Source organism: Lampetra fluviatilis, chromosome 30 (assembly GCF_964198595.1).
Source record: "Lampetra fluviatilis chromosome 30, kcLamFluv1.1, whole genome shotgun sequence".
NCBI lineage: Eukaryota > Metazoa > Chordata > Hyperoartia > Petromyzontiformes > Petromyzontidae > Lampetra > Lampetra fluviatilis.
Genome location: NC_136304.1, coordinates 1,913,698 through 1,927,738, shown reverse-complemented (window position 1 = coordinate 1,927,738; position 14,041 = coordinate 1,913,698). Strand labels below are relative to the sequence as shown.

General features: G+C 49.5%; 1 protein-coding gene across 4 annotated transcripts; it reads right to left on the bottom strand.

Moving 5' to 3' along the window:
- Positions 1 to 437: 437 nt before the first annotated feature.
- B3GALNT2 (beta-1,3-N-acetylgalactosaminyltransferase 2) lies at positions 438 to 13,732 on the bottom strand. 4 transcript variants are annotated; one of them, XM_078870315.1, is made up of 13 exons: positions 13,230 to 13,732; positions 12,519 to 12,635; positions 10,473 to 10,614; positions 9,643 to 9,743; positions 8,234 to 8,442; positions 7,500 to 7,595; positions 6,407 to 6,517; positions 5,873 to 5,963; positions 5,123 to 5,306; positions 4,591 to 4,719; positions 3,916 to 4,075; positions 2,641 to 2,697; positions 1,555 to 1,834 (listed from the first exon to the last, which is right to left on the bottom strand). In XM_078870315.1, exons 2-13 carry the CDS (start codon positions 12,619 to 12,621, stop codon positions 1,691 to 1,693), a joined length of 1,527 nt encoding a protein of 508 aa, XP_078726441.1. In that variant the 5' UTR covers positions 12,622 to 12,635; positions 13,230 to 13,732; the 3' UTR covers positions 1,555 to 1,690. The 4 variants fall into 4 exon arrangements, with proteins under 4 accessions (XP_078726442.1, XP_078726441.1, XP_078726440.1 ...); XM_078870316.1 differs by lacking the exon at positions 13,230 to 13,732 and having other exon boundaries at positions 438 to 1,893; positions 12,519 to 12,746; XM_078870314.1 differs by lacking the exon at positions 13,230 to 13,732 and having other exon boundaries at positions 12,519 to 12,769.
- Positions 13,733 to 14,041: the final 309 nt, after the last annotated feature.

Sequence of the window (14,041 nt, the reverse complement as noted above, 5' to 3'; positions counted from 1 at the left end):
CACGCTCGCTCTCCACCCGTGAGACACTCAGCCGATTCAAACTTTTCCACGGACCACCACCCAGCCCCCGCACCCCTGGTGACAAAACGCATTTCACTTATCTCTCTAAATACCACTAATACTAAATGATTCATATTACCGGCTATAAGGAGTTTCTTTTAGGGGGAGGGGCATTTAGATGTTCTGGTAGTTTAATCAGGGTCATTTACCCAACTACATTTTGAAATTAAATATGGGTAAAATATGAATGAGTTATTTTATTATTTTCTGATCAACGTGCAATTGCATCACAGCCCAGGGAGCACACTCCGAGAGCCGCTGCTCAACACAACCACTGTCATCATACGACACTGACGACACAACAGCTGCCACTCACTAATACTGCTCGTGGCACGCGGCACTCACGACACAACATTCACTATGCCACACAAAGCTATATATCGGGGTTTTTTGTTCCAGTATTTGTCGTTTTAATCAATAAAAACTTGTTTCAAAGTCCTGCTTCATTAGCTGTTCGTTTTTTACGTATATACATATTTTAATCACCAAGAGAAAAGCTGGCGGAATTGGGCCTGCGTGCTACTACTCGGCTGTTGGTGACGGATCGTATCTCACGGCCACTTTCTTCACGAGCGATCAGCTGTACTTCTATTTCATTCACTTTACGTAATGTATGTCGTGGGCAGGATCGGTAACAGAACAGCATAGGTGCTCTGGCCGGGGAATTCATGTTCGGCTCATGCCAAGTTCAATACAAGTTCTTCTTGGTCTCGTCAGTGAATTTCTCTGGCTCGGTGCCACAGTGGTTGTTGGTAACCTGCTCGGGCTTCTGAAGTCCATGACAATGGTTTGGCAAGGCTCCACATAAGCCGTTCCATGCGAACGTGCAATCTAAACGGACGCATCAGCTTGCAGTCAACCGCTCAATGGGAGATCACTCCTTTTCCACAGCTTTCTTCATGGTCTGGAAATCTCTTGCTCAAATAATTCACACTGCTAAGATCATTTCCTTGTTCGCATCCAGACTTCACATTTTCCTTTCCTGTACAGCCGGCGAACATCCGTTTCTTCTCGATGAAATGTCTTCAGTCACACTCCAGCGTGCCATCATCTCACTTCCCTGCCCTGCTTAACCGTATCCTCTAAAAAATACTTTTTTGCCGATCTACTTTCTTCACACGTTGCACCTAATTTTCACAGCAACATTCAGAGATGCAGTCGCATTAATTATCATCATCACCGGGCTGTAATCGATCCACTGCTGGATAACGGCCTCCGCAAGTTGCCGTCATTCTTTACTGTGCTGCAATACAACAATCCGCCCGGCGCCTGCACTCGAGGAGGCGATCCCGTCGCTCCGCCTCCACGGTCGACGTCCTCTCGGGCGCTTTCCCCACCTTCGTCTGCCGCTCGGTGCTTATTCTCGACCTCGGACCATCGCCCCCTTCAAGCGGCGCGTCCTGCCCAGGTCCTGTCCCAGCCCACAGTTCTGAACAGCAGTCGCAATCGGACGCTGCACGAACGCGTGCGAGTTGCAGAGACGCTGGCGGGAGTCCCGTACGAGTGGGCCCGGTCGAGCGAGGGCGAGCGAGGAGGGGAAGGGAGGGTGAGCGAGGGAGGGCGATCGAGGAGAGCGGGTGAGGAGAGCGAGGGAGGGTGATGGAGGGGGGGTAAGTGAGCGCCCGCCGTCCTAGCCGTCCGGCGCGTCGCACGGCGTGCACGCGTCACCGCAGCGCTGCTTTGCCGCCCACATGGTGGCGAGCCGCGCTGGCGAGTGCTGCGAGGAGGCGAGGGCACCGCGCTCGCAGGCCGCGTCGCACCACCAGCGGTCGTCCTGCAGGGCAGCACGACAACGAGCGGCAATTTATTTGTTGAACGTCGACGGTGGTTGTCCTGTGGTGAGAATGCAACGTGGAATTTCCACCGTGGACTCAGGGCTGCCTACAGGGATGAGTTCCACGCTGTTGCCGATGTGTTTGGACGTGTCCTTCACATTGAGTCGTCTAGTTTTGTTACGCAATCCTCTCATTAATCATCAGAATCCATAATATACTTCATTTTGTAATAACTCGGGTGCACAATGCTTTAAACGAAACTTTACATACAATCGTGTGCATGCTGTGATACTTTTGCAAAGAAAATATTTAACTTTAATGAACATTTTCAAAATACAATGGATCCATAATCATTTGCAATACACCTCTATCAGGATATGTTTTTTGGTTCTCATGTATGCGTGTTGAACTTCTTTCACAACATATGCAACCAACCGTGCTAATCGGAGGTGCGGGGGGAGGTCTATGTTAACACAGACGCTTTCACATATATCTTTTCTTACAATAAGTGGCGTATAGCGCTGCTACCTTTGAAGCACAAACAATTGAGACGTATCGGGGAAAAATATCTCTAAATATCTGAAGAGAGGAGAACTGCATGTCAAGTCATTGTCTTGAGAGGTGGTTTTTACACAACTGACAAAATCCGGGACTTTTATAATATCCCAGGAAGACTCACAGAATTCCCATGGCAGCTACCTTTACACGAAGATGATCCTGGCAAACCTGGCACAGATGGCGACGTTAGTGGCATGAGAGAATTCTGTCCATTTGCTTGTACACTCTCTGTGTAAACACCATTTACCTGTATCCTAGTTGGTGCCAAAGCTGCCATCCATATGCCCATGGAAACATCTTCACCCTGTACGTGCACACGCCATTCACCCAATTAACACAATGTACTCGTCATCGCTTAGCTGATAATGCTTTCAGAACACAAGCAGAAAACTAACCTCTGGAATTTGAAAACAGGAATTCCATGGAAAGACTTGGTTGGGTAAAGCAACTTGGAAGTTCATCATGCGAATGTGGAAAGTGCTGTAGATGTAATCAGGAAAAGGGGGTTGTGAAGGGTGGGACATTGTGCAGGGTGGAGGAGGGCAGTGGAGTGTAGTGGTTATCACGCTGCACTACGAACCCGGCCACCCGAGTTCGATTCCCGCTCACGGCCAGCACCAGTGACGATTATATAATGGCCTCCCCCAAGGTCGACTAAGCCTCGAATAAGTACCCGGTGCGGTGTGTATAAATCGCCACTGGGGAGACAAAGACGGCCGGGCGAGGTGCTGGCCACCCACCCCCTCGTGCGCCGAGCCGACTTTCATAGGTGTTCGCTAACGGCACTTGCCCCAGCAGTCTGTTCGGGCTATACGGGGGATCTTTGTCTTTGGAGGGCAGGTTAATGTGACGGCCATTGGAGAAGCACCCACAGGTCAATGACCACGGGGAAGAGCTGAGGCCACCCGTTGGGAGACTGGGGGGAGAAGGACTTGAAGGTCGGGGTGTCGACTTCACGAGAAATATGGCATCCAGCAAACGGAACCGATGGCGAGGTGAGGTGGCATCATTGGCATTGGCCATGATGACCTCTTGACCTTGAATGTATCCAACTTGCAATAAAAATTTTTTTCAAGAAGCAGCTTGTAAATTACACAACACTACGAGGCTCAACAAAATGCATCAGGTATCATTCGCAACTAATGCACTTTATTTTCAACTCTGGCTTATCATGTTTGATAATAAATAGACAATGACCATGTTTCTGCACATTTAAATAAAATAACTTAATCAATCAGCCTATCATGGGACTTCCGGACGAACGTCTTCCAGCAGAATTTGTTAAATAAGACAAACCTGGGGCTGGTTTCGACTTGCGGAATCTCATCAGCAAAGTCATATCTGTTACATGAGGATTATAGGTTTCCATAGATTATACGCCTCCTGCTCATAGGCCCCAGTCTACTCCTCCGCCAACGCCATCCATTGTCATGAGTCGAGCATGAGGCCAGAAACACTTAAACCCGGATAAAATCCTGATTTTCGCAAAGGATTAAGGGGTAAATTTTGACTTAAAGCGTACCTGGTAGGCAGCGAGGACGTCGGAGTTGGAGGACAGCCACCGCACGAGGTCGGCGGACAGCACATACGCCGCGCCGCACGCGAAGGCCGGGTACGCCGGGCCCGGGTAGCTCAGCTCGGCCCACTTCCCCGCGTGGTCGACCGCCCAGTTCCGACGGAAGCTGCCGAGCGTGCGGCGGACCGGGTGAGCGAGCGAGTGAGCGATCGTCCAGAGCGAACGCTCTCGTCGTCGTCACAGTCGTAGTCGTCGTCGTCGTTGTTGTAAAATCGACGGTGCAACCGCCGGACGGTGTGGCATTGGCAGTTCTGGTTGCAGGCAACCAGAGGTGCATGGGGCAGAGGTGGATCTAGAAGCTTCCCTGGGAGGCAGGGGTCCTGATATGTGAAGATTTCTAAATAGGGTTCTGCATTCATAAAATAAACTATTCAATGAGTTTACATACAGAGAGGGGGGGTAGTTATAAGGAGCAGTTGCCTCCTCCATTATTAGTTGGCCGTGATATCATGAAACTATCTTTTAGATTCGTCATGAATAAAAAATGACAATTAATGAATAACTCATCACATATGTACCTCAAAGCAAGTTGGCGCTGTCACCGCCGGAGTTGGGTGGTGGGGTGAGCTGAGTTGGGTGGTGGGGTGAGTTGAGTTGGGTGGTGGGGTGAGCTGCCATTACCTGCCCCACCAGAGGCCCGGGGTCTGGTCGTAGCCCTGAAGCACCGCGCTCCTCAGCACCTCTGCCACGTCCACAAAGCTGTCGTCATCCGTCTTCAGGAGCAGCCTGAAGTCCAGAGATGCTGCTGCCCTGGAACAATGAGAACCACGTGTGGCGTTATAAGAGGTCACTCGTCCTAGCGCTGTGCGCAATGGGCAACAAGAGTTGTTAACGCAAGCAACGACATTCCACTTGTGCTGCTGCCATCGCGTCAATCACACATTGTGACATTGGTATTGGCCAAACATCCCAATGGGTTGAAAAAGTACCTGCAAATTACTCAATTTGGATCACACACGGCAACATGCCCCCCCATCCACCCTCCACCCCCATGTAAAACCGGCAGGACCCTCCTGAAAGAGAGGTAATAATGAATAATAAATCATCATCAGCCATAGTCAATCCATTCAACGATACAGACAAGGGATGACAAGGGGATGGATGACGAGGGGGGTGCATAACGACGCGCGAATGAGCGGTGCGCACCGCCCACCAGCGGGAGAAGAGCAGCATCTTGCTGGGCAGGCTGCGGTAGACGTCGGTGACGTTCACCAGGACGAGGTCGCCGTGACGCGCCGACTCGTCGCGCAGGGCGGCCGCCTCCCGGCGCGCCGTCTCGGCCCACTCGGCGCTCCGGCGCACCCGGCCGGAGGCGTGGGCGGCGAGGGAGCCGCCGTCTGGACGAGGGGCCAGGTGAGAGCGGGAGGGTTGGATGTGCAAGCCGGTGAAATGCGGCACGCGGAGAGAGACGCGGAAAGAAATGGCGAATGATGAGAGTCCGAGTGGCGCCTCGCTCAATCGGGCGATGGGGCTGCGCTCGAACTCGCTGGCTGCACTGAGCCAGTGGCGGAAATTCCACGTTCCCCAAGTGGAGGCCAGTCCATGTGTAGGTGACCACTGTTTTACCGAGTGAAAAGTTTCTTGTTTTTTTTATCAACTGCGAAGGTTGATAAAATAAAGTATAATTGCCGTTTATTTAAGATTACTTGGAAAATTGAAAGGATAACATTTTTAATAAAGAAACATTTATAAACACGTCATATTTTATCGAAAAAAACCCCGCCTCTCCCCCCACACCCCCCCCCCCCTGCTTCTCCCTCCACACCCCCCCCCCAACTCTCCCCCCACACCCCCCACCGCTTCTCTCCCCACACCCCCCGCCTCTCCCCCCACACCCCCCCGCCGCTCCCCCCCCCCGTCCTCTCCCCCCACACCCCACCCCGACGGCGTCTCTGTCACTAACCTTGAACGGCGAAGGTGAAGGACCCCGCGAGTGCCGCCCGCTCCTGTCTGAACTCCGGGAACTCGTCCCCCACCTCTCCGTACCGCCCCGTCTGAACAGCACATTCGTAAATACACCCACTCGTTAATTAAGTAATCGATCGATCGATCCGTCCACTCAATATCGGGTGGCCCAAGATAAACACGGCGGCTTTGCGCAGTCCGCTAGTTACCCTGCGTAAACGCATTGAACAAAGTGGGCACTTGATTAAGAAGCTCTTCCGGAGTTCATTAAAGCTGGCCCTTATAAATATATGCAGCAACACGGCGTTATCGATGGTCACGCTTTGTTTAACGCGGTCGAGTCGATCTGGCCGCGCACACACGAGATAACGCAGCTACAATCTTCCCCGGTCCTTTGCCTTCGCGGACACAATCTTTTGCTACGGTGCATGGACGCGGACGCGGCGCTCTCGACATCACAAGATAGCCACGTGAGTTGAGATGAACGAGCCGGGCGGCGTTACATCGGGAGCGGGGGACCGCGCGAGCGCACCGCTGCGAATTTCAGAACGCCCCCTCCCGCGTCCAGCGTGTAGTCGCCGGGTTCAGAGAGCACGATGTCCGCCGGGGTGACCCCGTCCCACACCACGGTGCCCTCGAAGCCCTGCACATCACACGTGGTCACAGGCAAGCGGGGAGGCAGCAAGGCTTCATGCCCAAGCTCTGCAGTCCGCTATATATATGTTAAAATATCTTCAGCCAATTATTGAGTTTTTTTACATGTGGGTGCACCAGAGAAAACCCATGCATGCAAGGGGGCAACACTATCCCATACAGATGGAACAGATGGAGATTAGTCGAGGGTACGGCACCTCAATACGCACAGAAAATGACGCTTCACATTAGTTTGATCCCCTAAACCTTGCCTTCACAGCGGTGGATTACAAATTCGTGCCTGAAATGCGAATTTATATAGACTCTTAAGTACTTCTAATAATTATTATTATCCTCTTCAAAATCAGTGGCCGCCCTGGTTATTACTGGGCCGTTCTCCATCACCAAAGGTTGCACAGCTCTATGAGAGATGTGAATGAATTCTTTATCTGATTACATGACACGGATAGCACAATTGAAATGAAATTGGGGAAAAAGACAATTATTTTAATGCACGTTATATTCCTTTAGGTTCTACCATACTAATGTTAATTTTGCTTGCGTTTGCTTTCATGCCGACTGTCTTCAGTGTACTTGTTTTATGCGATTGCTTTTGTCACATGTGTGACACAGGTCACTCTTGTAAATGGGACTATCCGTCATCTCTTGAGATCTCAGCTGATTAAAACAATAAAAAAAACTGGTATTCCATAGGTTACGATAGGGATAGTACATTTGTATCTGGTTACTACTGCGGGTGTGTTAGCCGTGGCGTCTGCTCCACAGCGGACGTTAAACATCCCGTGACGTCGTTCAAAGGAGCAGGCCATTGTGCGTCGGCGTCACAGTCTATATATTTTTTAAAACCTATCCAAAAATTACTCAATTGGGGATCGTACACAGCAACAATTGCCCCCCGCCCCCCCGCCCCCCACCCCTGCAAAAAAACAAAGTCACAGAGCTCATGGGTGAACGAGCGGAATGACGTTCACCTTGGGGAGCACGAACTGCTGCACGGGCTTGTACCTGCAGGCTCGCACGCGCACGCCGGGGCTCAGGGCTCCGAAGTGAGCCACGGCCAGCACCACCTGAGAACAGACGGACACGACCGTTGGCCTGCGACTGCGCCTTTCACTGAGGCCCGTTGACTCCGTCTTTGTCACGCAGATAGGAGTCGCGCTTTGATCTTTGACGGCGGGCCAGCAGCCGTGGCCATCATCGGGCTCCATGATCAGTCGTCATCCGCTCAAGGTCATTGCTGACCGGAGAAAAAAAAACGCTCGGGTAAAGAATACTTTGATCTGTAATTTCGACAAGGAACAAAATAATGACTGCCTAGTAAACATGGAACCCTTGGGCAAACGTTGGTCAAACGGTTCCGACCACATGCGACCGTTTGCCGAATGGTGTACGTTTACTGGGTGGCTGTCACCACAACAACTTCAACGATTTCATATTTCAAGATACAATATAAATATTCACGATATGACGGTTGACGCCGATATAAGATTCGTATTGAATTACCCTTGTGCTTTTCTGTACTTCCAGTCCAAATTAAGATTACGGTGGTGGCGGCGGCGGTAGTGGCGGCGTAGCTCGTGGTGGTGGCGGTAGTGGCAGTGGTGGCAGAGGCGGTAGTGGCGGCGGAAGTGGTGGTGGTGGCGGTGGTGGTGGCGGCGGTGGTGGCAGTGGTGGTGGCGGCGGTGGTGGCAATGGCAGCAGTCACCCTGGTGGCCGCGTTGTGGAGCCGCACGGTGACGTTGGGGACGGTGCCGTCCCAGGCGAACACACCGAGCGCCGTCACCACCACTGGGTGGCGAACCCGGAAGTCGAGCCCCAGCAACGTTGGCCGTGCCACGCGAGTCCGGGGCCCGGCCCCCGGCGACGCCGACCCCGGTTCCAGCCAAGTCACCGCCTCGATTTCCCGCTCGCTCGCTGGTCGTGGGACGGGGCGAAAAAACACGTTGAAAACGTGAATATTAATAATGGCAATTATAATAATAGCAATTAATCGTGGTTTTCTTTTTTATGTTGTGCCCTTTACACCGGGGCACCTCAAGGTGCTGTACACATTATATGCAAGTTACATCAAATCTCATCTAAACAAATTTTAACTATGAAAATACTTATTAAAACTATGGAAAGGGCACCCTCAGTGGCAGCTGCCCTTGCGGGTGCAAAGTAACTCAGCATCTGCTCTGCAAATGGACATTACTCTGTAGGGGGGGGCGATACATTTCTGCTGCGTGTGTAACCCCAATTGGGCCATTTGCGGGGAGTTGTTTTTTAATTCGGCAATTGCGGACCATGACGCCAGCACACAATGGCCCTCTCATTTCGAAAGATGCCAGGGGACACATGTACTATCCACTGTGAAGGCGACGGCGCATATTCTATGGTCAACACACCCGCAGCAGCAACCATATACAAATGTACTATCCTACCGAACCTGTGGGATAAAAGTTTTTGTTGTTCAATCTGCTGAGACATCAAGAGACCAAGAGAGTCTCATTTAAAAGAGTGACCTGTGTCACAAATATGACAAAATCAATCACGTAAAACAAGCACAATAAAGACAGTAGGCATGAGAGAAACAACAAGCAAAACAACATTAGAATGATAAAGGAATAAAACGCCCATTAAAATAATTGTATTTTTTCTCAATTGTCTTTTTATTGCGCTATCGATGTAATGAGATAAAGAATCCATTCGCATATTTCATAGAGTAGTGCAATCATTGGTGTTAGAAAATGGCCCAAAGAACAAAGATAACACAGAGCTACCTCTGAAATCCCGTGGTCCACACAGAAAGGGGCAGCACTTGCCTACCCGCTCTGGACACCGTGGGCAACGCTTGTCGCATTTAACGTGCTGCTCGAATACGATGGCTTATTTCGTGCAGTAATGCATGACCATGCTGACACCATCAACTCACTAGATTTGAGAAGGCAGTTTTAATCACAAGGGACTGGCTGGATTTTAAAGCCATGATCTCAGAGGTGCAAGTTCAAGGCCTTGACCTCTGGGCCACCTGATGACCTCCAGAAAGCAACCTTTTGACTTTTAAGTGGAGCGATGTAAGTTTGTCGGAGCGATGTAAGTTTGTCGGAGCGATGTAAGTTTGTCGGAGCTCACCAGGCAGAGTGATGTTGAGTAAAGAGCAGGAGTATGGGTCCTCTCTGTCTTCAGGGTGAATGTCACATGCGCGGCTTCCGACCACAAACCTCGGCAGGACCCTACCGCACACAATCACATGACTACCGCACCTCCAGCACTGCTGCTGCTGCCACTGCTTTGCCTCTTGTCTAGAAACAGATTGGACAACATTCTTCTAAATATTCTGGTTATTACATTTGCTGTATTGCGTACACATTTTCCAGATTTGAACTCGGGATCTCGGCAGTGCCAGCTCAGTCCTCCAACCCCTGAGCCACAATATAACTAACTTTTTTTTATTTTACCAGGTAAGGCCCACTGAGCTATGTAGCTCTTTTTCAGAAGTGACCTGGCCACAAATGATAGCTCAACGAAGTGGCTTATCACGTGGACATTTATAGCAACCACTTTAAATGCATGTTGATTCTAAATGTGGAGGGAAGAGAATCCAAAGAAAAATCCACACGACCATGGGGAGAACATGCAAACTCTAAATATACAGACCACAGGGTCAGGACTGAACCCACAACCTCGTGCATACAGGCGAGGTAGTTAACATCTTGCCACCGTGATGCCCCATTATTCCTTGTACTCGTTCTCTGCAATACCGTACTGATGTTTCTGTCTTTATTTTTATTGTTGCTGTGCTCACGCACCACGCATCTTCCTTGTACAACAGCCGGGCAACTCTACAAAACGCGATCATCCATGTAACAAATCAAAATAAGCTGAAACTTAAACCCAGCCACCTGCACCGACTTTACTGCCTTTTGACCCACGGCAATTGAAAAGGAGATGGCCACACTCACCGCTTCCTCAGTGAGGGGCTGGCCGTCACGGCCTGCAGCCAGGAGTCACGCACAGCCTGCCTGAGCACCCAGTTGTCCCTCGCGGAGAGGATGGCGACCACGAGCTCGTAGCGACCAACCGCCACCGATCCCGCTCGTGATCCTGCAACCACTCGTCCGTCAGTCGGCGCAAATACCGCTTGAGGCCTGGCTTTGCCTCGATATGGGGATACTACAATATATATCGTACAATATTCATTACACACACAAAGTGCTCGCCACAAATGAACCACAATACCGCGCTGATCGTTATCCCAAGTGACACGAACTATAACCATCAAATATATAAGCCCGCTATGCTACTGTTACATTCGCAGACATTTTTTATGAGGTGAGCAGTAGGCATGCACTGGCCATTTATGCACAAGTGTAGGTACAGTACAGTGTATACAAATAAGTCAGCGGCATAAATTTTCCAAACGTAAACGTGTCACCTCAATTGGCAAGGCATAATTCAACACAAGTTCCGTAAACGCGATGTTAAGTTGGAAAATTCCAGTTCAACATCAGCGGTCCTGTATAAAATACCGAAACAATGCATTTACAACAACTTGGGAATCACTTTAAAAGTTTTTTTTTTATGTTTAAGAAACTCCATGTCAGATCTTCCGATGACATCACCATCCTAAACGGAAAAAGACCACATTTGGGCACAAGATCAATACGGGCAAAATGAAAGTGATGGAAAAATAAGTTTACCCAACAAAATAAATCATTATTGGAGGGACGCAAGTGGAAAATACAGGAGAATGTGTATACAATGTCAGGGCAAACATTGAATGTGGTTTAAATCCACAATGAAACATCAGAGGTGAACAATAGCAAGATCGAGCGTTTGGAAAACTAAAATTTTAAACAATAATATTTTCAATCGGTTCATAATGTCAGCTACGGCATATGGGTCAGGGTCAGGGACATGGACAATGACAGAGAAAAAAGAAAAACTTGAAAAGTGAGCAAAGAACCACGGAAAAATATTTGTACACTTGGCATCACAATAAGACAGAGTTGCACATGAGACAAACACAAATCAGAGACGTCATATTCACTGTGAATAATTGCAATTTGGCTTGGGCGGGACTACGTACGGTACGAAAGAAGTTCAATATGCGTAGGTACGTTCATGCAGGACACATCATTGGAAGGGGTGGGAGTCAATAGATGGGACGGGTCATGTAATGGCAGCCAAACAAAATAATGTCTGGGAAAGAACCTTCATACAGCAGTGGCGAGATAATGGCTGGCGATAATATTTCAGAATCGCATGGAATTGTATTAAACGCGAAAGACACTCAGCTGCATTTCTGTAACGACCACAGACCTAAACACATTGAGTAACAACCCACACAACCAAACATTGTATCAGTGCCTGTGCATAACTGTAATGAGTCTGGGCTAAGAAATTTGGACTTTGCGAATTTAAAATTATTCATCCATAATGAAAGACAGCAGCGGTTAAATTCACGAGTATCTTATAGGTAAACAATTACCATTTACAATCAGACAACCTAGAGAAAACCCACCGCATATACGAGGAAGTGACACTCAGCATTACTATATCCCTGCCACATCGCAGCCCCATGCCTATAACACCTGATAAGCCCTGCTTGAATTTTGATTTAAAGCTTTCGTGACTGCAGGGATTCATATTCTTGGGAAATTATATTTTATTATTTTATTATTTCCCTTCTACGTGACTTTACCGAAAGAACCAAGAATATGAAGCCGTGCTTGGTCACCCATGCCAGGATAAACCATGCTGCTTCAGGTCCAGCTAAGCACCCAATGAGACCACAGCCTCAGAGTATCTTTTTTCAAGGGAATACTAGCTTGGAGACAGCACCTCCGATTCGCATGGTTGGCTACGTACGGTGCGAAATAAGTTCAGCATACATACATACAGCAAACGGGTTTCCGCCCATATCTGCCCCCATCGCGCCGAAGTGAACGCCACATTAATTAAAGTTTCATGAAACGTGTGCACACTCCCCAATCACGTTCACTCACCTGCTAGTCTCAGCGTGTCCAATAGATACTCACGATACACCACCACCAGCACGGACAGCAAACAGCAGAGCAGCGGTGGTATTAGCGACATCCTGTCCATCATCCAGGAGTCCAACTCTGGAGAGAATTTGGATACGGCCACAGGGAGAGAGAGGGCTGAGAGGAGCCAACATTCATGCAATCTTTACATTTTCAGACCCAACTTATAAATTGCCCGTGGCATGCCCTCGCACAACACTGATGCGACTATCCTCCCGGTTGTTGTTGGTGGTGGTGGTGTGTGTGCCTATAATAAGGCAAGACTCGTGTGACCATATATAGGGGCCAGAGCCAATGTTTACAAAGTGCCGAGTCGAAATCGGCCTCAACTTATCAGCCGGTTTAATCATCACCGTGAACACTGTTAGAGTTCTATGGACATGCCTACCGTTACTTGACCCCCGTGGACAACTCGGTTCGATTCCTGTCCAAGGCTCACATCAGTGGCAAGCGATATCCCAACCGGTCCAGGGCAATCCCAATTTATGTTTAAAAAACACACTGACCGGCGGTGAAATATGGGCAAAACAACTCACACTGACCTCGAACACTGTGGCGTGGGAGAGGTCTCCATCCAGAAGTGGATTTACAGAGTTATTATGCAATTACCCAACATGCACAGACTACCTTATTCCGTAATGGTTAGTAACGTTTTACTCTACAGTACCGTACCACGCTCAGTTTCGGGAGTTTGCGTTGATATCACCAACGCATCCAGGAGCTAAGAAGGCACCACCGCAGCGGAGATGGAGCGAACGGATTCGGTCCACGCGCAGGAGTTGAGATGGAGGGGGCAAGCAGCACGGGCCAGTGAGAGGGGCATTCATCCAGCAGTAGATAGACATTGGCTTAGGGCGGTGAAGATGATTGGGCTGTTACCACAGCCCAAACCGCAGCGTTGTAAATCACAGCCCACTGAAGTTATCAATGATTCACGGCTGGATCAGCCAGGGGCATTGCGCTTTTCACACGTGGCTGACGTGACCTGGGTTCGAATCCAGGTCAACGTATCACAACACCAAGGCTGCCGGGCTTGGTGCTGGCCACAACCCACACTCCCACGTGCTTCGTTCCGGTCTCCTTAATAGGTGCTCGCTAACTGCTAGCGGCTGCCCCATACAGCGTGTGTGTGTGTACGGGCCGGCTGAACGTTTCAATGAGACCATCCCAGAGTCCTCGGCAGGCACGGAATCAACATCCTGGGTCAATGCCCAGGATGTTCACCAGCGTGGTGGCTTTAGCGGGACGTGTCCACCAGGGGTCCCTGCAGACGCGGTTATAAAATAGGATGTGTCACTTGCTCATCAACGTCTGTTAAATGTATTAAAATATTAAGATTTGTGGTTTCTTCATTTTACCAGGTAAGACTCACAGAGCTATGTAGCTTCTTCTTTTGTCAGAAGCGACCTGGCCACAAATGATAGCCCAATGTGGAAATGTATAGCAGCCAAATATTCTAAAATGCGTGATGTTGATTCGAAATA

What these genes read in the sequence shown, in the direction of transcription:
- B3GALNT2 (XM_078870316.1), bottom strand. Translation starts at nt 12,621, where the DNA reads ATGATGGACAGGATGTCGCTAATACCACCGCTGCTCTGCTGTTTGCTG. An exon ending in CTTCACCTTCGCCGTTCAAG is followed by an intron (nt 5,307 to 5,872) that starts GTTAGTGACAGA and finishes CCCCTCGTCCAG; the next exon opens with ACGGCGGCTCCCTCGCCGCC. An exon ending in CCGGGCCTCTGGTGGGGCAG is followed by an intron (nt 4,076 to 4,590) that starts GTAATGGCAGCT and finishes CACGCTCGGCAG; the next exon opens with CTTCCGTCGGAACTGGGCGG.